Here is a 22,234-nt window from a genome sequence, read left to right on the forward strand (position 1 = left end):
TTTTGGCAGTTGTATTTTTTTTAATTCTGTAATTTCCATTTGATTCTTTTTTTTGTAGTTTAAATTTGTTAGCTAAAATTCTCAACTTCCTATTTTCACTTCTTGAATATTTATTTTAAAATCTGTGTCAGATGACTTTAGTATTTATAGCTCTCTCTCGCTTATTGGTCTGTTTCTATTAGATATTGTTTCTGTTGGTTTTCTTTCTCATTTTATCTCTCCATGTGCCTGGTGAGATTTTTTTTTTGGCCAAGGCTGGGTTTGAACCTGCCACCTCCGGCATATGGGACCGGCGCCCTACTCCTTGAGCCACAGGCGCCGCCCGCCTGGTGAGTTTTGATTGTGTGCTGGTCATTGTATATGCAAGTATACTTTGCATATTTGTATATTGAAACAATTTGAAGCCCAGTTTGATATTTATTTTCTTATTCAGAGAGATTTATTTTTGTTTCTCTCAGTATCTGGGAATACTCTCAATCAGGATAACCTCAGTCTCATTTCTGGAACTGAAATTATTTGAGGTCTTGGGAAGGCTTGTCTACCTATGGGGTCTGACAGTTGAGTTTGATAACTCATCTTAGAAAAAGTGCTACATACCTCACTGTTGAATATTGCTAAGGTCACCTTTGAGGTACTCCCCTTGGGAAGCTATGCACTAATACCAGCATCTAGACTACCCTTCAAAGCAATTTTGGAACTCTTTTTCTGGAATGGCCATCTGAACTGTTGTTATATTACTTTTGATGTCCCGAATATCATCAAAATGTCTTCCTTTCAATATATTTTTTATCTTCGGGTAAAGAAAAAGTCACTGGGGGCCAGATCAGGTGAGTAGGGAAGGTGTTCCAATACACTTATTTGTTTACTGGCTAAAAACTCCCTCATAAACAGCACTGAGTGGGCTGGTACATTGTTGTAATGCAAGAGTCATGAGTCATTGGAGAAAAGTTCAGGTTGTTTTTGTCTAACTTTTCCATACAGCCTTTTCATCACTTTTAAATAGTAAACTTGGTTAACTGTCTAGTTGGTACAAATTCATAATGAATAATCCCTCTGATATCAAAAAAGGTTAGCAGGGCAGTGCCTGTGGCTCAGTGAGTAGGGCGCCGGCCCCATATGCCGAGGGTGGTGGGTTCAAACCCAGCCCCAGCCAAACTGCAACAAAAAAATAGCCGGGCGTTGTGGAGGGCGCCTGTAGTCCCAGCTGCTCGGGAGGCTGAGACAGAAGAATCGCGGAAGCCCAAGAGTTAGAGGTTGCTGTGAGCCGTGTGACACCACAGCACTCTACCCAAGGGCGGTACAGTGAGACTCTCTCTACAAAAAAAAAAAAAAAAAAAAAAGGTTAGCAACTTCATTTTGCCTCTTGATTTGGACTGAGGAAACTTTTTTGGTTGTGGAGAATTGGCTGACTTCCACTATATACTTTGACACTCTGTCTTAGGGTTGTAATGGTACACTCATGTTTTATCACCAGTGATAACACAGCCCAAAACATTATCTTGCCTCTCCAGAAGTTTTTGGCAAACTCTGACTCTTCTTTGCTTTTGTTCATTGGTGAGCTCCTTTGGGATCATTTTTGCTCACACCTTTCTCATGCCAAGATTTTCAGTTAAGATTTTCCTAACTGTTTCTCTATCAGTGTTTACTTTGTCTGCTTCTCACAGTCAGCCAGCGATTTCAATGCACAATTCAATGAATTTTTTGCAACGTTCCGTCAGTTCTCATTACTGCCCTGACCTCTCTTCATCAGGGATGCCTTCTCTCTCCTTAGAAAAACTTTAACCCATTAGCACACTGGTATTTTCTTCATGGCATTATCCCCATAAACTTGGACTAACATATTCCTGATTTCATTTCCATTCTTTCCAAATTTAACAAGAACTTTAAGGTTTGTTTTTTGCTCTAATTCAAGCTCCGCCATTCTCACAGTGGCACACAAAAACACACAGTAACAATCATGAACGCCACTCAGCAAGACAGGGCCACACACTGATGTGAACACAGCTGTGAGACACTGATATACCAAGGTTATGAACCTTTACCGAGCTCTTTGTACAGCATGGCCACAAGTTTGCAAACTTAGTTGTCTGACCTTGTATGGCTCACCCTTATTCCTAAGCTATAGTCTTTTAGAATCCCAACCCCAGGTGAAAGATGCTCATCAGAGCTCTCCCCTTGGCAGACCCCTGGACTCCTTTCCCTGTGTCCTTAGGCCCTGGAAAGATGCTGCCTGTCCTCCCCCACCCCTGTCCTCTCAGTAACAGCCCCCTGAACACTGGGCTCATGTCCTGGGTTTCTATCCTTCCTTCTAGCCTGGTAACTTGTCGCTGTCTTTTTAGGCACCCAGTATCTGTACGCAGATGCTTCTTAGTTTGTCCAGCATTTCTGGTTGTCCTCAGCAGGTGGTTTGTTCCCCGTTACCTAGCGCCATTAATGGAGGTAGAAGTCCTCAGAGACCTGTTTTCTTCTGGGTCATTCCTATCAGAAATCAAATGCTTGATTACACTTTCCCCATTGGCTACCCCTTCCTTTATTTGCCCTCCTCTGCAGCAAAACCCTTCGAAAATATTATCTACGCCAGCTGTCTCCAATTTCTCATATCCCCTTCTTTTTTTAAACCTCCTGCAATCTGGCCTCAATCCCCACCGCTGCACCAGACGTCCTCTTGTCACTCAGGCCTCCATGGTGCTGGCTCCAGTGATCAATTTTCAGCTGTCATTATGTTTGACACGTCAGGAACATGTGGTGTGGAGCCCTCTCAAGTTAAGAGGTTCATGAGATGGAAAAAAGCCCATCAAGCCAGCCAAGGGGAATGAGGAATGGCTTCCTTCTATCACCCCCTTCCAGTTTTGTTATTGTTTCTGCAGCGCCAATCTCCTTATGGTCTATTTAATGTGCTTCCTTTTTTGTGTGTTTTTATTTTACTCATTTTGTTGATCTCCCCTGTAACAACATATGTGGCAGGAGGACAGTGCATTTTATGCGTTTTGTTTGTTCATTTGCCCCTCCATTTTGTAAGGGTGTCATGCACAGATCATATGCTCAGCAGACATTTGTTGAGCAATTGCAGGCTGCCCTGTTGAGGCAGCACTCTCTGGACACTGCTCCACTAGACCCCAGATAGCTGCTGGGGCTCAGAGCGGTGTATAGGACAAAGCCTTCTGGTATGTTGAAAGCCCTGGTCAGCACTTCAGGTAACCTTGACATGTATTGGTTATGGTTTAATAAAGTGCTTTTACAGTACTTTCTCATCTGTCCTCACAGCTCCTCTGGGACCTAGGTGGGACAGATGCAGTTTGTCTCCTGTTTCATATGTGGCTCAGAGAGGGAAAGGTTTTTTCCAAGGCCACACAGCAACTTACTGGCAAACTTGGACTCAACCCAACTCTTTAAAAATGAACAAAACTTTTTTTCTGACTATGAAAAAATATATATTCATTATAGAAAATTTAGGAACTACATAAATGGATGAAGGAGCACATTCAAATTTATCATACTCCCCTGCACATTTTAATATATTTCCTTCCATCTTTTTTTTTTTTTGCACAGTTGAGATCCCACCGTGTTCTACGTAATGTGTATCCCACTTTTTTACTTAACGTTAAACATTTCCCTGTTCTTTTAATACTTCATTTTAATGGCCACACAGGATTTCATCACATAGATGGGCCATGATTTATATACTATTCTGCCGTTGAACATTTAGGTTAAACCGCACTCACTTAGTTCCTACTGCATACAAAGGGCCAAGTCCTTGCGGCTGGAGCTATCAGATATGACAATGAAATGAGAAAGTGGGTGTGATAGAGCTGGTAAAATAAAACACAGAAGCACGAGGCGATGGCACTGAAGAAAGATTTTTCAGATTAAAAAAAGCTCAGAGGCTTGGGGCCTGTAGTTCAGTGATTAGGGCCACATACACTGGAGCTGGCGGATTTGAACCCGGCCCGGGCCTACTAAACAACAATGACAACTACAGCAAAAAAGTAGCCAGTGTTGTGGTGGGCACCTGTAGTCCCAGCTACTTGGGAGGCTGAGGCTAGAGAATCACTTAAACCCAAGAGTTTGAGGTTGCTGTAGGAGTGTTTGTGTACATAGGGGTGTGTGTGTGTAGGTGTGTGTGTAGGGGTATGTGTATGTAGGGGTGTGTAGGATGTATATGTGTGCAGGGATGTGTGATGTGTGTGTGTACTTAGGGGTGTATGTCAGGGTACATGTAGGGGTGTATGTAGGTGTGTGTATGTAAGGATGTATATAGGGTGTGTGTGTATGTGTGTGCTTATATAGGTGTGTATAGGGGTGTACGTAGGTGTGTGTAGGGATGTGTGTAAGTGTTTAGGTGTATGTATATGTAGGTGTGTGTATGTAGGGGTGTGTAAATGTAGGAGTGTGTGTTTGTGTGTATGTAGGTGTGTGTATGTAGGTGTTTAGGTTGTGTGTGTATGTAGGGGTGTGTGTAGGTGTTTAGGTATGTGTGTGTGTAGGGTGTGTGTATCTAGGTGTGTGTGTGAGTGTGCATACACGTGCACACCTCCTGGGAGGAGAGTGAGGCTGGAGCAGGCCAGAAGTTAAAACAGCCTCTGGTCCCGGTCGGTGAGGTGCACTCATTCCCGCCCTCCTCCCTCCCGGCCCCCAGCCTCTTCCAGCTGGAGTTGGAGGCCGACGCCCTGGTGCTGTTCCAGCAGTACTGTTCCCAGCTGCCGCCCTTCTATGAGAGCTCCCCCCATGTGCTGCACACCGAGGTCCTGCAGCACCTGACCGACCTCATCCGCAGCCACCCCAGCTGGTCAGTGGCACACTTGGCTGTGGAGCTGGGGATCCGCGAGTGCTTCCATCACAGCCGCGTCATCAGGTGGGCGGGGGGGCAGACAATATGTGGGCCTACTGTGCGGATAGGTGGGGCTGTGGGGTGTCTCTTGGTTCTGCCCTGGGTCAGAACGTAAAGTCAGAAGGAGCAATGTCACATGCCCAAGTGCTTACCAGATACCCAGCCCCTGGGAACTGATTACACCCACCAGGAAACTGAACCATCCCAGCCCCCATAAAGTCCCAACATCCCAAAGACAGCAAGTCCCTCAGCTGGAGAGGGCTGAAGAGGGGCTCAGATCCCTGGGGTCCCCTTCCAGATCTGGTTGCCTGCTGTAGCATATCCATTCAGCCAGCAGATATATCAGCGGTCATCCCTAGGGAGGGCACTGTGCTGGTCCTTGTCCAGAGGTGGCCACACCTCTGGTTCTCCAGCTCAGGTCCAAAGCTCATAACCTTGCTGCACTTTACAGTTCACAGGCATGATCTTGGACAGCATGGCATCTAATCTCGCCATAGCTCTGTCTCTTCCTTGAGCAGGCACAGCGGGCTATATAGGTGAAGATATTGAAGTCCAGGGAGGTTCCATAAATCACCCAGGGCTAGTGAGATTTCTGTATTTTGTGACCCTTTTCTATGCCACCCACTGCCCACTTCTTGCTGGTGTGGTTCTGGGGCACATCTCTCAAACAAGTGTGCAAATGGAACTAAAACCTGATACAAATTACATTATATACAAATGAATTGCAAATCTGCCCTGAGTTCGAACCAGCCAGCTTGAATATGGCAGGCGTGCTCTCGAGCTCAAAGAAGAATGTTGAACCTCCCCTGCAGCTGTGCCAACAGCACAGAGAATGAGGAGGGCTGCACCCCCCTGCACCTGGCCTGCCGAAAGGGTGATGGGGAGATCCTGGTGGAGCTTGTACAGTACTGCCACGCCCAGATGGACGTCACTGACAACAAGGGGGAGACTGCCTTCCATTATGCCGTCCAGGGTGACAACTCCCAGGTGCTGCAGGTGAGTGAGCGGAGGGCTAGGGTGTCTGGTACTGACATTTCCCTGTGTCCACAGTTCTCTTTGGGCCCCTGGGCTCAGGTGTCACTCCCAAGCCTCTCACTGTTCTCCATTGGTCCTTGAGGCCTGAGCTCCTACCTGGAAGGGGTACCCCTCCCTGGCCCTTCCTTCCCTTTTCCTGTCCAGGAAACACATCCTTGGCCTCTTTGCTAGACAACCCCAGGGAGGTCCTCCCACCCAGCAAACTAGACTCAAGGCCCAGTTCCAGTCACTTAGCTTAGTTCCACTTTCCTGAGTCAGACCCCTGCCTTTACAGGAAGTCAAACCAAACCAAATTCTCTCCACCTCCCATAGGCATTTCTGCTAGAGATGCCCCGGTTAATTTTTTGAATACCTGGACAGACGATGTCCTAGAAAATTATGGGCAAGTGGGGGGAGTGATGTTATTTAAAAGCTACTTTATATATTAGGTTGAAAAGAGAAGAGAAGGTTTCGGATTCTATGGTATTGTCTAGAGTTAGAAGATTCTTCTAAAGGTCATATCCTTCTCTCTGCCTTGGCATCAGAATGGAACCACATTATTCCAGGAAGTGTGGATTCATACCTTGTGCTTCGTGCTCTCCAGGAAGGGACTTGCACACTCACTGTTGAACTCGCTCTCAGTGAGGTCCCCCTGAGCATGCAGTGCAGAGCCACGCAGACCCTGCCTCCATGCCGCGGGCACACGTGCCCTTATCAGGGGTCAAGCACGCTGTAGTGGTCTTTATCGAGTGCTGACCATGCCTGGACCAGCATGACTGTTGCATGAGTTCTAGTTAGTTCTCACAGTGGCTTTAGGGGGTGGAGGTCATCATCCTCTTTTCCTCTCCAAAGAGACTGAGATTCTAGAGGAGTTAAGAAGTATGCCCTTGGGGCGGCGCCTGTGGCTCAGTCAGTAGGGCACTGGCCTCATATACCGAGGGTGCTGAGTTCAAACCCAGCCCCAGCCAAACTGCAACCAAAAAATAGTCGGGCGTTGTGGCGGGCGCCTGTAGTCCTAGCTGCTCGGGAGGCTGAGGCAGGAAAATCGTGTAAGCCCAAGAGCTAGAGGTTTCTGTGAGTCCTGTGACGTTATGGCACTCTACCGAGGGCGGTAAAGTGAGACTCTGTCTCTACAAAAAAAAAAAAAAAGTATGCCCTGGAAGGGCCTCAAAGCTGATAGGGTGGGACCAGCCCTTGGATCCAGCCTCCATGTCAGCCCCTTGCCCTCCCTGCTGTGGCTCTGGCACAGTGTCAGGCCCAGTGGGGCTTCTATGAGGTGACCGTGGTGTCATGCGGGTGCACCACAGTGGTTGTAATTGAGCTCGAGGAGACAGCATGTAGCCAAAAGTGAGAAAAGAAAACTCCCCCAGCTCTTTTTTTACGCTTGTATTCTTTTATTGAAATCATAATACCTGCATGTAGAATAAAAAGCAGGACAGAAGGAAAAGTAAGACTTGCTCCCACTGAGACCCCCACTGCCATCCTGAGGTAGGCTCACCTGTCAAGTTTCTGGATTAGGGCTTGGCACCTGTAGCTCAAGCGGCTAAGGCGCCAGCCACATACACCGGAGCTGGTGAGTTCGAATCCAGCCCGGGCCCACCAAACAGCAATGCCAAGTACAACCAAAAACTAGCCGGGCGTTCTGGTGGGTGCCTATAGTTCCAGCTACCTGAGAGGCAGAGGCAAGAGAATCGCTTAAGCCCAGGAGTTGGGTTGCTGTGAGCTGTGATGCCACAGCACTCTACCAGGGTGACAACTTGAGGCTCTGTCTCCCCAAAAAAGAAGTTTCTGGATTCGGAAATGTTTCATGTGTGCCACAAACATGCTGAGTTACCCCCAGCTCACACTGCCACCATCCGTGTCTTCCTTACTCCAAAGCCTGCTTTCTCCATTGCTTCTCTTTACAGTCTTATCAGGGTCCTTATGGGGCCAACTTCTCTTCCCCTTCTGTCCCTAGAGAGAGGTGGCCTGGCGGGGGTTAAGGAGGGAACACACAGAGGGGGGCCCCTCTGGGTTGGACTCCTACCCACCTCTGACATCCTGCTGCAGCTCCTAGGAAAGAACGCGTCGGCCGGCCTGAATCAGGTGAATAACCAGGGGCTGACCCCGCTGCACTTGGCCTGCCAGCTGGGGAAGCCGGAGATGGTTCGCGTGCTGCTGCTGTGTAACGCCCGGTGCAACATCATGGGGCCCAGCGGCTACCCCATCCACTCGGCCATGAAGTTCTCCCAGAAGGGGTAAGACTCTACTCCCCAGCCACCCCGCCACCAGCCTGGGGCCTTCAGCTCTCACATGCACTTCCACTGCCTGAGGTGAGCAGTGTCCTCTGTGAATCTCAGCAGAGGCCCCAGGAGTGTGAGGTTGCTGTGAGTTAGGCTGACACCCCAGCATTCTAGCCTGGGGCAACAGAGGGAGACTTGTCTCAAAAAAATCATTGTGGTAGAACATATATGACATATATTCCCACCTTTGGTTCTGTTCTGAGGAGTGGAGAGTAGCTGCACTCCGAACCACTCAACCACCTGGTCCCTCCACAACGCAGGTCACCACATAAAATACCAACAGTGTAGGTGGGGAATGGGAAGATGGAGGGTAGCTGTGTGCCAGGCACAGAACTGGGCTCTGAAATGCCTTGTCTCCGTTAATCCCAAGCCACTTCTGTTAGCACTGTCCCTGTATTACGGATGGGCTCGGCTTCCAGATGTCACCAGTGAGGAACTGGGGGCTTGACTTCAAGCCTGTCCAACTCTAAAGCCAGCACCAGGGAGAGTGATTGTTTCTGGTTGTGGTCACCAGGAAGGCCTCCTGGAGGAGGGAGTTGGATGTGCCATGAGGGGCTCGGTGCACCCTAGACATACCAGGTGTGCATGTGGCTGGGTTCAACGTTGTTTGCAGGCACACTTTCCCTAAGCTGGAGAGGAAGGCCCAAGTCCTGGCCTCATCCAGTGTGGGATGACTCCACCTGCCCCCACTGGTGCCTCTCTTCCCAGGTGTGCCGAGATGATCATCAGCATGGACAGCAGCCAGATCCACAGCAAAGATCCTCGCTACGGAGCCAGCCCCCTCCACTGGGCCAAGAACGCAGAGGTAGGGCAGGGCAGGGTCCCCGAGCCCTTGGGTCCTCAGAACCTCCTCAGAGGTTCCTGAGAGGGCTCTGAGGATGGCACGTGGGGGCTGATCTTGAAGTGGGCCCAGGGCAGATAAGCCCATGGGAAGCTGAGATCCAGCCATGGCTTGCTGCTCACTGGCTGAGTGGTGATGTCCCCTCTGTGGCTCAGTTTCATCATCTGTGAATCGGGGGTCTTCTGGCCTTTGGAAGTGTTTTGTGAAGTTAGGGAGGTAATACATGAAAAAATTTTGCACAAATTGTGAAGTGCCTTACAAGTAGAAGGTGTGTGACAATGATGATGGGAATCGTGGTGGTGATGATGGGGCCAGTGCTCCGTCAGAGAGCCTGTCTGGCCATCTCCTCTCTGTCTCTTCCTAAGCCACGCCCTGCCCCCTGGGAGGATGGGCCCTCCTGTTCCATCACAGGAAGTACAGCTGGGCAGGGCTCCGGATGCCCAGAGGTTGTGCCTGTTCCACAAATGTGATGGACTGGAGGGGAGGGGACTGCCAGCCTCAGGGAGGCCTCTGTGATCCAGGAGCTGGACACCAAGTCTGGTCCTCCAGTGTGTGTCCAGTCATTCATTGTCACCACCTTCCCATTTCCACAGAAGAGAACCCTGAGGTGCCAGGGCTGTAGGGACCTATCCAAACATAGACAGCTGGGCTGAGTGGGCTGGGGTCGGGATCCAGACTCCCTCTACCACCCAGGCCCTCTAGGGCTGCTGGGCAAACATAGATGTAGGTTGCCAGGGCCCAGGGAGGTGTGATGCCTTTGCGAGATCCCCAGGAGGGATGTAAGAGGTGGGGTACTTTTGGGACAGGGCCTGAAGGAGCCTTTGAAAGGAGGGATAGGGTCCTGTTAGGTCCAGGAGAGAACCACAAGCCTTTTTAAATGGTTGGGATATCTTCAGCTTTTTGTCCCCCTGTTCCTGGGGTGCTGATGGTAAGGGAGCCAGTATCTAGGGTCACCCCAAAACTGGGGCCTGCCCCCAGAAGTCTTCCTGTTGCCTCCAAAGAGGAGGTGGCAGTGCCCAAGTGCTGCCGGCCATCACTGTTACCTGAGTGCCCACATTGCCTCGCCCTGGTCCCATCTCCCACAGATGGCCCGCATGCTGCTGAAACGGGGCTGCGACGTGAACAGCACCAGCTCTGCGGGGAACACCGCCCTGCATGTGGCAGTGATGCGTAACCGCTTTGACTGCGTCATGGTGCTGCTGACCCACGGGGCCAACGCTGATGCCCGCGGCGAGCATGGCAACACCCCGCTGCACCTGGCCATGTCGGTGAGCCTGCGACCCACGTGTCCGCCCCTGCTGGGCCCTGTGGGGATGCAGGGGAATGGTTGGCTGGGACTGGAGCAGACCTCCCTGGAGCTTTCTCTGTCCCTCGGTGCTGCTCAGAACCATCTTCCCTTCCAAGGCTTAGGGCAGACCCTGCCTCCTCCCTTAGGAAGCCTTCCACGGCCCTCTCACAGCCCAAAATAATGTTTCCTTCTTCTGTGCTCTGGTACTTTTCCTTCTATCTTCCCCAATTGACACTTGTGTGGTGTGAGGGGAAAATACAGGTCTGGCTTGGCCCTAGGCATGTTACGTCACATGTCAGCTTTGATTTCCCTATCCAGGGACTAGCAGGGACTAGCAGTTTCCCTATCCAGGGACAACTTTCATACATACCTGAAAGTTGTTGGGAGAATAAGTGGTAGACACTTGGTTGCTATTATGCACAATGTCTTCACGACACATGTCATATCTGGCAGAGTAAGCAACCTGCAATGCAAGTAGCCTTCCCTTCATCACAAGGGGAAGTTATCTGCGTGCCCTCGTCACCCCCCTGGTGGTCTGTAAGCTCCTGGAAATACATGGCTGAGTAGACCATGGTAGGTGCTCGTCATGTTTGTTGGAATATCATGGAGTGTAGTTCCTGCCCTCAAAGCCCCTACAACAGTTGTCTATAGACGGACAACTATAGTGTGACCATATTAAGACTAGAGAGGAAGGAGGAGGATGTTGCTGTGTTACAGAAGTGTGTGTGTGTGTGTGTGTGTGTGTGTCCCTAAGCAATACCATATGTACATAAGTCTGTTTAGCAAGTCTCAGAGTCTTCAGAGACCCCTGGAACTCTGGAGGAAGGAGATTCAGGACAAAATCGAAGATACTCTGTTTTATATCAAAGGTCATAAGTATACAGGGGACATTGTTGTCGACATTTTTAGCACCAATTGGTCCCTTGGAATGATCTAGTTCAGCAGTTCTCAAACCTTTTGCTCTGTTCAGTCCCTTGATACTTTATTTTCCTTTTTTTATTGATATATGACAATTTACATGTTTATGAGGTACATGTGGGAGTTTGTTACATGTCTAGAATGTGTAGTGATCAAGTCCAAGTATTAGGGGTGTCCATTGCCTTGAGTGTTTATCCTTTTTGTGTGTTCCAAGTCCTCCCTCTGGTTACTTTGAAATGTACTTAATATTATTGCTAAGTATACCAAGTATTATCGCTCAGTCTGCTCTTCGACATTAGAACATACCGGGATTTCTTCTACCCAACTGTATGTTCGTCCCTGTAGCCAACCTCTCTTCACCCCCCTTCCCCCCAGTCTCTGGCATCTGCCGTTCTATTCTCAAGCTCTTCAGTTCTCACATACAAGTAAGAATGTGCAGTACTTGTCTTTCTGGGCCTGGCGTATTTCAGTGAACATAATGACCTCCAGTTCTATCCAGGTTGCTGCAGATTACATGATTCCATTCTTTTTATGGCTGAACAGTATTCCACTGTGTATATACGCTACATTTTCTTTATCCATTTGTCCGTTGATAGACACTTAGGTTGATTCCATGCCTTTGCTGTTGTGACTTGCGCTGCGACAGATGCATGAGTCCAGGTGTCCTTTGATATGCTGATTAATTTCCTTTGAGTGGATTCTCAGTAATGGGATTGCTGGATTATATGGTAGTTCTGTTTTTATTTTTATTTTTTTTTTAGAGACAGAGTCTCACTTTGTCACCCTTGGTAGAGTGCTGTGGCGTCACAGCTCACAGAAACCTCCAACTCCTGGGCTTAAGCGATTCTCTTGCCTCAGCCTCCCAAGTAGCTGGGACTACAGGCACCCACCACAACACCTGGTTATTTTTTGTTGCAGTTTGGCTGGGGCCAGGTTCGAACCTGCCACCCTCGGTATATGAGGCCAGTGCCCTACTGACTGAGCCACAGGCACTGCCCCAGTAGTTTTTAGTTTTAGTTTTTTATACTTTTAAAAATTATTGAGGATCGGGCGGCACCTGTGGCTCAGTCGGTAAGGCGCTGGCCCCATATACCGAGGGTGGCGGGTTCAAACCCAGCCCCGGCCAAATTGCAACCAAAAAATAGCCGGGCGTTGTGGTGGGCGCCTGTAGTCCCAGCTACTCGGGAGGCTGAGGCAAGAGAATCGCTTAAGCCCAGGAGTTGGAGGTTGCTGTGAGCTGTGTGAGGCCAAGGCACTCTACCGAGGGCCATAAAGTGAGACTCTGTCTCCACAAAAAAAAAAAAAAAAAAAAAAAATTATTGAGGATCTAAAGACTTTTTATTTATATGGATTTTTCTATCTATATTTACTATATTAGAATTTTTTTTTTTTTATGGTAGCATCATAGCTCACAGCAACCTCAAACTCTTGGGTTCAAGTGATCCTCTTACCTCAGCCTCCCAAGTAGCTGGGACTATAGGTGCCCACCACAACGCCTCGCTATTCTTAGAGATGTGGTCTCGCTCTTGCTCAGGCTAGTCTAGGACTCCTGAGCTCAGGCAATCCACCTGCCTCAGCCTCCCAGAGAGTTAGGATTGATTACAGGCATGAGCTACCATGCCCAGCCTTTTTTTTTTTTTTAAGATGAGGTATTGTTTTGTCACCCAGACTGGAATGCAGTGGCTTCATCATAGCTCGCGGCAGCCTCAAACTCCTGGGCTCAATTAATCCTCCTACCTCAGCTTCCAAAGTGGCTGGAGCTATATAGGCACCTGCCACCATGCCGGGCTAGTTTTTTTTTTTACTTTTTATAGAAACAGAATCTCAGTGTGTTGCCCGGGCTGGTCTCACTCCTGGCCTCAAGTAGTCCTCCTGCTTTGGCTTCCCAAAGTGCTGAGATTAGAGACATGAGCCACTGCACACAGCCCCATATTAGAAATGGTGTGAAGTTTTCTAAATACTACAAATTTGTTAATTCTGTTTAAAAATAACAATATCATAAATGAGGTGCTATAGGATAAAAAATAATAAACCAATCATGTGCTAATGTAAGTAATATCTTAATGAAAAACAATGTTATTCTCCCCAACAAAAAATAATTGACGAGTGGGAAGAATGGGCATCATTTTACACTTTTACAAATCTTTTTAATGCCTGGCTTCACAGACAACCCATAGATTATTATATCAAAACTTGACAAGTGGGTGGCAGTGGCCACTCTGAAACCATCTCTGCGAACTTTTCGTACTTTGTTACATTAAAATCCAGCGGTGTCTCTTATGCTTTGCGTGGATCTTTTATCCAGGCATGATTTTGTGTCATCCTTGGAAAATACTGGTTCACTGAGTTTGCATAGCATCCAATTGTTGACTCATTCTGTTATTAACACCCCCATGTGTGTAAATCACACCACCAATATCATCAGAAAAGTCCTCAAATTTGGGGAAGCTGTCAAGCCCATTATGATGTATATGAGTTTTAGGTTCTAATTTTTGCTTGAAACCTTGAATTTTATTATTGGCAAAGAATACTTGAAGTGACAGGCTCATTGCATTCATTTTTGAGAAAAACGTCTTCTAAATAACCAAGACTGAACAATCACAGTTTGGCAGTCTGTCTTTCAAGTAAAAAATGGTGTTCGTGGAGAAAAAAAAAACCCTACTTTGGCTGGTAACTCAAAACAGTTGCACAGTGCTTGCTTTTCCTCAAGATAACCGTCATGCAGAAAGGCTTTATGCAGGCTGGGCAGGATGGCTCATGCCTGTGAACCTGGTACTCTGGGTGGCCAAGGTGGGTGGACTGCTTGAGCTCATAAGTTTGAGACCAGCCTGAGCAAGAGCAAGACCCCCATCTCTACTAAAAATAGAAAAACTAGCCAGGCCTAGTGGCAGGTGCCTGTAGTCCCAGCTACTGGGGAGGCTGAGGCAAGAGGATCTCTTGAGCCCAAGAGTTTGAGGTTGCTGTGAGCTATGACACCACAGCACTCTATGCAGGGCGACGGAGTGAGACTATCTCAAAAGAAAGAAAAGAAAAAGAGGGTGGTGCCCATAGCTCAGTGGATAGGGCGTTGGCCACAATCACTGAGGCTGGCGGGTACGAACCTAGCCCGGGCCTGGTAAAACAACAATGACAAGAAGAAAAAAAATAGCTGGGTGTTGTGGGGAGTGCCTGTAGTCCCAACTACTTGGGAGGCTGAAGCAAGAGGATCACTTGAACCTAAGAGTTGGAGGTTGCTGTGAACTGTGATGCCACGGCACTCTGCCCAGAGCGACAGCTTAAGACTCTGTCTCAAAAAAATAAATGAATAAATAAGAAAAAGAAAGCAAGAGAGAAAAAGAGAAAGAAAGAAAGACAGGCTTCATGCACACATTCTCCATAACACATGTGTCGAATTTTAATAACATCAATGCTTCTTACTACTTCATCAAGGGCGTTCTTAAATGAAACTGGCTTTTTTTAACTATTATGCATGCTGTGAAGAAAAGTGTAACAACTGTTATTTTGGTGCCACACTGCCTTGATCAGTGCTGAGGCACTAGCAGTTTTATCTACCATTGTTTTTGTGCCCTCAGTGCAAATGTCAACCAGTGCAGGAGGCAGGTAAACACCTTGGTGTTTTTATGAAAACGGTTTTAACCTCACGGATCCTCTGAGAGGGTCTCCTGCAGTCACAGGGGCCCAACATTGTTCTTTGTTACCTGCATGGAAGTCATTTGCATACCACCTTCACAGTTTTTGGCATATTTATCAACCACCTTTATAATTACATACTTAATCACTTCTTACTTTTCAACCTAGTTAAATTCATTTTGAAGGAAATGTTGTATCTTGTTACTGCTATAAGTGACAATCCAGAGCCAACCAGAAAAGAAATACCCGACATGCGTGTTTACCTGTGCCCATGTAAATCCTAATGGGACGTGAAGAACAGTTTGGAAAATCCCGTTCTAGACACAGTACTTCATCCTGTAGGCAGAAAAATAAAGCCCCAAAAGAGGGAGGTGACAAGACCAGGGTTGGTATTTCCAGGCGGCCCATGCATTGGTTTGTCCTGGGAAACCACGCCATGCTCTGTGTCCCTGCCCAGCCTCCCGGTGTTTAAATGCCGGCTGCTCCCCGAGAGAAGCTGCCTTGAAGGCTGACACTGGGGGAGGGATGGGTCCTCGGTAGCCCTCAGAGATGGCACCCAGCCTGGGTAGGCGAGACAGCCTTCCCTGCCCTCCTTGCCCACCCTCTCCCTGATAGTCTGGAAAGTGGTCAGCAGCTGACTATCTGTGTCCCCCTGGCTCCTGGTCGGCATCTTGGATGCACTGTTTCCCTTGAGGAGGAGCTGGCAGAGCTGGGGCAAGTTGCCTCCAGTTGCTGCTGGGTTCTTAGACCATTTCCTGGGGGTGCTTTCCGGCCTTCCAATGGCAGGCTTTGGATTGGAGTGGGGCTCAGGAGGGCACAGTGTCTCCCTGTGCTGGTGAGGGCCTGCTGTGTTAGCATGTGGGTGACTGAGCTGTCACATGTTTTTCCCAACAGAAAGACAACGTGGAGATGATCAAGGCCCTCATTGTGTTTGGTGCAGAGGTGGACACCCCAAATGACTTTGGGGAGACTCCTACATTCTTAGCCTCCAAGATCAACAAACGTATGTGCTCTGCACTCTGGGTCAGTGGGTGGGGTTGGGTTGACTGGGTGCAGGGGACAAAGAGGAAGGAAGTCCCACCCATCAGGTGCCATCATTCTGTGCTGGCTCATCCCTGGCTGCACCCTGCTAAGAGTGGCCAGGAGCCCCTGGACTCAGAGAGGGAGCTGCGTTTCCCCAAGAACAGGAACCTTGGGCAGTAGAGTAGCTGTGGGCCCACCACAGGGCTTGCCTCAGCAGTGTCCTCTTCCCAGCAGCCCCTGTCCCACCTGAGAGTGCTAAGCCCCCCAGCCGGGGTGGGAATTGGACAGGCAGTGGCCACCCTCCTCCCCCACTGCTGGGAAATTCACTGATGGAACTTCTCTCAAGAGCAACCTTGGAGTCAGCCCACACGCTGCACCGCACAGCCTGCACGCGCGTTCTGTGCACACAGACACGGGTGCGTGTGCTACACACTCACCCAGTGAGCCTCACCCAGCTAGCCTCGCTGCAGTGTGGACAAAGGACATGCTCCTCACCAGAAGCCTAGAGCCTCCTCTGGAGGGAGCTGTGGGCACGTGCCTATGGCACACGTGTGTGCACGCGTGTGCATGTGTGTGCATGTGCTACTCCTCATGGCATGCTTGTCAGTTACTCCATCTGCTGAAGCGGGGAAAGTGCCCGCTGGCTGGCTGCTCAGCTCCTTTTGAACCCTGCATGGAACTATCCGCTCAACATTTTTGAGAGTGGCTGAGTATGGCAGTGGTGGCTCTGCTTCCTTGGTTGGAGTGGAAGGAGAGGGGTCCCCAGGCAGGCAGGGTGATTGACCTCCTCCTCCCAAAGCCCAGCTCTAGCTCCTCCGCTGGTCCCAGGAAGCTGCTTGGAATGTAACGGGCTAGAGTCAGCCAAGCTTTCAGGTTGGACTGGGCCCTCTGGGGCACCCTCGAGTCCCCACACACCCAGGTAGAGGACAGGGGACCAAGTGTGGAAAGGAAGGGCAGTATTGATATCATTTCTGATCTTGTGCCCATCTCCCCTTCTCCAAACCATGACAAGTTGTCACCAGGAAGGCACTCTTGACTCTGCTGAGAACCGTGGGGGCAGAGTACCGCTTCCCTCATACCGCGGGGGTCCCCACGGATCAGGGCTCTACAGCATCACATCACCCCATCCTCTCCCTGGACAGAGCTCAGCCCCCGCCGGTCAGCCTAAACAACCTAGGTAGGCCTCTGCTCTCCCGCCTACCCTCCTCTGCAGCTGCTCCCAGCCCCTTGATTAGAGCAGTCCCTGCGGGAAAGCAGCAAGGCCAGGGAGGAAGTTGCTGGAGGAAGAAAGGGGATGGAGCCGAATTTGTCAGTTTATGTAGGCAGTTGGGAACCTTTAGATCCCAGAGTCGGATGGGGGGGCCTGGCTGATGTCCTACAGTCCATTGCCCCTGAGAGGGTACCCTGGACATGGTCTCAGGCCCAAGCATTTCCCGCCACCCCGTGAGGTGGGCACTCATTGCTCTTTGTCTCCTGGGAGGTCAGGCTGGACGTGAGGAGTACTGTTGGGGGCTGGAGTCTGTCCTCTGGCTTCACCTCTGTCATGCTAGTTGAATCTCAGTCAGGCCTGAGACCTGCGTGCCCCCTTCCTGGCCCTGATGGTGGCTTTCAGACTGGAATGTAGCCAGGAAACCAGCATCTACCCTGGTGCATCCTCGGTGCTCAGGGATGTCTCCCAGAGGAGATGGGACCCTTTCCTGAGCTTTCTGTGGGCTACCCAGGGACCTCAAGCATCTAGGAGGGGTGTCCCCTGAACAGTGGGCAGCCAGGAGCCAATCTTTGGCAAGCCAGACTTATTTTAACTGCTGAGGAAGCACAGAGGAGCACCTCCAGCCGGGAGAGTGCCGCTGTGCCTGGAGCCCGGCAGGGGCAGCTGCAGTTCGTCCACTGGCTCCACCTGTGTCCCCTCCCAGGAACGATACCCTCCACTTCCCTCCTCTGTCTCTCAATTCGCAGGCAGTCAGTCACCCAAGCCAGGCCGGATGGTGGGCCTGGGGCACGGCGTCAGCTAGGTAACACCCTGGCCTAGAGAGGCGGCAGAGCCCTGCCGTGTCCATGTTAGCTGTAGATCTTATTCCCCTCATCCTGTCCCCAGCTGCAAGCCTGGCACGTGCGCCTTCCCCACACCCTCACCTGGTGCTCTGTCCACCGCTCTCCCTGCATCCCCTGTCTATTCTTACAGCTGCTTGCCCTGGGGAGAAGGGACGCTGCTTTGCAGGCTGCCTTCCTGCTTGATGCCTCTGGGCTCCCTACATGGTGGCAGGGCCCTCCTGGTCAAAGTCACATGGGCTGCTCTGCAAGGCACCTGGGGGCTGGGCTGCTTGTCGGGAGGGGCAGTGGATTGATTGGATGGGCATGGGGTGGCCTGGGCACAGGGGAAACATGGACAGAATGGATGGGTGGGCTGATCCCAGAGGCCACTGCAGATTTCCAGACCTGAAGTCAGGACAGGGGCCATCTGAAGAGTGGCTGGGACATCTCCCTTCACTGGTGGAGTTAAACCCCAAGGAACATCCTTACTTGGTCTTTCTGGTTAAATAATCTTGGAGGAGCCATGGAATCTTTCCGCGCCTCACCTGTAAATGGGGAATCAGTTCTTAGGCTCTGGGGTGGTTTTCAGCAGTGTCAGCTCTGACACATGGAGAGATACTTTGTGAACTGAAGACTACAGGACACTTCAGTGGTGCTCCTGCGACAGGGTGCTCCTGTGTCACGGTGCTCCTGCATCAGTGCTCCTGTCAAGGTACTCCAGTGTCAGGGTGCTTCTGTCAGGGTGCTCCTGTGTCAGAGTGCTCCTGTTTGGGTGCTCCTGTCAGGGTGTTCTTGCATCGGGGTGCTCCTGTCAAGGTACTCCAGTGTCAGGGTGCTTCTGTTAGGGTGCTCCTGTGTCAGGATGTTCCTGTCAGGGTGCTCCTATCAGGGTGTTCCTACATTAGGGTTTTGGGAGGAGACATGGAGGAGAGTCTGGGACTCGCATGGTGGAGAGCCCTTTGCAGAGCAGGGGGCTCCCCTTTCTGCTACAGCCCATTTCTCCCTGATAGGTCTGTGGCTCTGGATCAGCTTTATCCTGGGACAAAGCCCCTCCTGGGGGCAGGAGGCAGATGACAGGGGCAGTGGGAACGGGGCACAGCCGTGGGTGGGAGCGCAGCTCCACACTGGCTCTAGGGACCCACTGTGGCGGGGTCAGGGCCTACCTGGCCCCAGCATGCCCTGTCCTATGCTTCGCAGAACTGCAGGATCTCTTGCACATCTCCCGGGCCCGGAAGCCAGCGTTCATCCTGAACTCCATGCGGGATGAGAAGCGGACGTAAGTGGAATGGGGACAATGTCACCTGCCCCATCAGCATTCTTTCCCTTCCCTCCCGCCGTGCCCCTTGCATTCATGAGCTCACACTCTCACACGCACACACTCACACACACACTTTCCGCGAAGGGGCCTGGGTGAGGCAGCTACATCTGAAGTCGATTTGGTATTTCCCTGCCATAGAGGAGAAACAGATTCTCCAGTGGAGCAGGGGTGGCCTCCTGAGCGTGAGCTCCATCCCTGGAGGTTGGGCTGAGGTGACCGTCAGGAAATCCCAGGTGATCCTCCCCATGGCTTTGTGAGCTACAGCTCAGCCCTGCACCCTCCCGGTTGATCTGTCGCCAGCCCCACATCTTCGGGACAGGTTTGCTTGTCTGCCACGGCCTCCTGGGCCATGTGCTTTCCAGACCTCCAGATAGTGCAGCCTCACTGCCAGCCTCTGGACTGGGTACCTGGCCAGGGACAGACTCGTGGAGGTGGGGCACAAAGGCCTTCTTAGTTTACCAATTCTCCATCAGGTGCCACCAGTATCTGCTGGATGTGCAGGACTGCACAGGGCAGAGCCAGTCCCTGTCCTCAGGGGGCTTCCAGGCCAGTGGGTGATGGAGGGAACAGAAAAGGAAGTTGGGCAGGGGTGCCCCAGCACCAGAAAACGCTGCCATGGGGCAGGCTGTGCTGGGGGTCAGGGCAGGCCTCTCTCAGGCAGTGACACTCAGCTGAGATGGAAAGAAGAGCAGAGAGAGGTTCCGGGCTAAGCAGTCTGATGAGGTGTTCCCCTAGGGCACAGCCTGTCTGGGTGGGTGCCCTGCCTACTCTGCCACCTTGGGGACTGGGTTGGGCCGAAAGTGGGGAGACTTGTCAGGGCGTGGAGAGCACGTGGCTCAGGAGGTAGCAGCCCCGAGTCCAGCCGTCACCTGGGTGACTTTGTGCCCATCACCTAATCACTGAGCTTCATTGCTTCCTTCACTCAAACTTATGCACAGGGGTGATCCAGAGGGATGATCCCTCAACAAGGTTTGGGACACTCTCTGCCCCCCCACCCAGGGAGAGGACCCTGACTCCCCCTCACCACCCGTTCCTGGCCCAGCTGTGGGGTCCCAGCCCTTTCTCCCCCAGCCTTTTTAATTCACACAGACTATTAGGCAGCCACTTTGAGCTAGGTCTGGTACTGACCTAATCAGGTCGCTAGCCTCAGGGAGCTCTCTGTCCAGAGTGGGGCTGACCCCCATCACTGAGGCCATTCCTGCCTCCCCCTGAAAGGCTAGACATTTGTTTCTTTCCTGCCCTCTGCCCTCTGCCACCCCAATAGCAAGGCTGCTCCTGGGATCAGCCCACCAGGGCACAGATGGTTGGGGTGACAGCTGATAGTATAGATGCAAAGTGCCAGGCTGTGACAGTTCCCTCTCTCCTGCTGTCCCCACTGCAGTCATGACCACTTGCTCTGCCTGGACGGAGGGGGAGTGAAAGGCCTTGTCATCATCCAGCTCCTCATCGCCATCGAGAAGGCCTCGGGCGTGCCCATCAAGGACCTCTTTGACTGGGTGGCAGGGACCAGCACAGGGGGCATCCTGGCCCTGGCCATTCTGCACAGTGAGGGCAGCCCCTGGGTGACAGGGGTGGGGTGGGCTCGAGACCTTAGAAGGGCCAAGTTCCTCCCTATGAGGTGCACCTGTCCCCTGGTCCTGCCTGTTCTGGAGACTCAGGCTCTTCCTTTTCTGTGACAAATAGGGTGGATCTAGCTTTTATGAGCTGCTATTCGGGGCCCTTCTCTAAGAAAAAATAACTCAAAATTATGAAAACAGAATTAGGCACAGGGCCGTGAGGCTGCAGAGGGGGCATTTCTACCTTTGGGAGAAGTTACAAAAGAAGGATCCAGAAGTCTTAACTTGCTAAGCCCCTTGATAAGTGTACCTCTCTCTGCCACCTACTGCCAGCTGCTGGACTCTTCATCCGCCCAGATGGCTGGTGCTCAGGCCCTCTGTCAGGGGTGTCCTTTTCCCACAGGAGACCTTTCTATGGCCCTTGTGTCTCCCCACTTCCCACCCCTCGTCCCTAGGTAAGTCCATGGCCTACATGCGTGGCGTGTACTTTCGCATGAAGGACGAGGTGTTCCGGGGCTCAAGACCCTACGAGTCGGGACCTTTGGAGGAGTTTCTGAAACGGGAGTTTGGGGAACACACCAAGATGACAGACGTCAGGAAACCCAAGTAAGCCACCAGAAGAGCCTGATGGCTGTGGCCCCAGCTGTGCTTCTGTGGCTGTCCGCTGGAGTCAGAGGGTTCCCTGTTCTGCTCCGATTTAAAGCTTGTGGGTGGGAGGAGGGTAGATTTTCCATCCAAATGAGGGGCCTCTCCTGAAGAACAGGTTGGGGGCACCCTGGCCCTTGAAGGGAGTGGGGGGCAGGGGTGCAAGGAGGGGGAGGGCAGAGGCGTGGCTCTCATGAGGCACATGCTGAAGGCAGAGAGGGGTGTGGCCTGGTGGGCCTGGCTCTGCCCCCACTGGCCAGAGGCCTGGGGACTTCCTGGAGAGAGCCTGGGCCTCATCCTTCTCTGAGTCCACCTGGCCTTTCAAATCATACAGCCCAGAACTTTCTTCCATTTCAGGCACACTTACTCCCTTGTTCAGATTGCTACATAACCAGTTCAATTCTGCCTTTAATTTAAGGCCTGCAGACGTGAACTAATTTTAGTCAGGGACTAAAGGAGAAAGTCACATTTCTTTTTTTTTTTTTCTCTTTTCATTTTTTTGAGAAAGTCACATTTCTAAGAAGCTTTTGTTTGGGCGGCCTGTACCTCGAGAGGGTCATCCCGGGACTAACGTATCCATCTCATTTGGGGTGGATGGAAGGTGTTTTATATACAGAATGTATGCAGATTTCCTGGGTGGAAAGAGCAGGGCCCATGTTCACTGAGCACTATTGGGGTTCCCTTGGAAACCTCCCCAGAACTGGGTGCATTCCCTCCCACCCCTCATGTAGGCAAACCCGAGGCTCTGTAACGTTCTCCTTTGGCTGCCGTTCTCCTAAAATGCCAAGGGGGACAGGCAGGGTAGGGATCGGACGAGATGGCATATGTAGAGGTGGACAGCTCTTGTTTGGGAAGGAGGG

At 51.0% G+C, this 22,234-nt stretch overlaps 1 protein-coding gene across 5 annotated transcripts in view; it reads left to right on the forward strand.

The window, feature by feature from the left end:
* The window catches only part of PLA2G6 (phospholipase A2 group VI), a 48,682-nt gene that overhangs the window by 20,196 nt on the left and 6,252 nt on the right, over positions 1–22,234 (forward strand). For 2 of the 5 annotated variants that reach the window (XM_053585872.1, XM_053585871.1), the window contains 10 exons: positions 4,637–4,852; positions 5,641–5,824; positions 7,892–8,079; positions 8,833–8,929; positions 10,051–10,233; positions 15,696–15,804; positions 16,837–17,001; positions 19,053–19,131; positions 20,555–20,718; positions 21,185–21,335. In XM_053585872.1, the coding sequence (XP_053441847.1) occupies positions 4,637–4,852; positions 5,641–5,824; positions 7,892–8,079; positions 8,833–8,929; positions 10,051–10,233; positions 15,696–15,804; positions 16,837–17,001; positions 19,053–19,131; positions 20,555–20,718; positions 21,185–21,335 (1,536 nt within the window). Of the gene's footprint in view, positions 1–812; positions 828–4,636; positions 4,853–5,640; positions 5,825–7,891; positions 8,080–8,832; positions 8,930–10,050; positions 10,234–15,695; positions 15,805–16,836; positions 17,002–19,052; positions 19,132–20,554; positions 20,719–21,184; positions 21,336–22,234 lie in introns of those variants that run through there. The other 3 variants (XM_053585874.1, XM_053585873.1, XM_053585875.1) reach the window with 2 other exon arrangements.

Source organism: Nycticebus coucang, chromosome 3, assembly GCF_027406575.1.
Source record: "Nycticebus coucang isolate mNycCou1 chromosome 3, mNycCou1.pri, whole genome shotgun sequence".
Classification (NCBI taxonomy): Eukaryota; Metazoa; Chordata; class Mammalia; order Primates; family Lorisidae; genus Nycticebus; species Nycticebus coucang.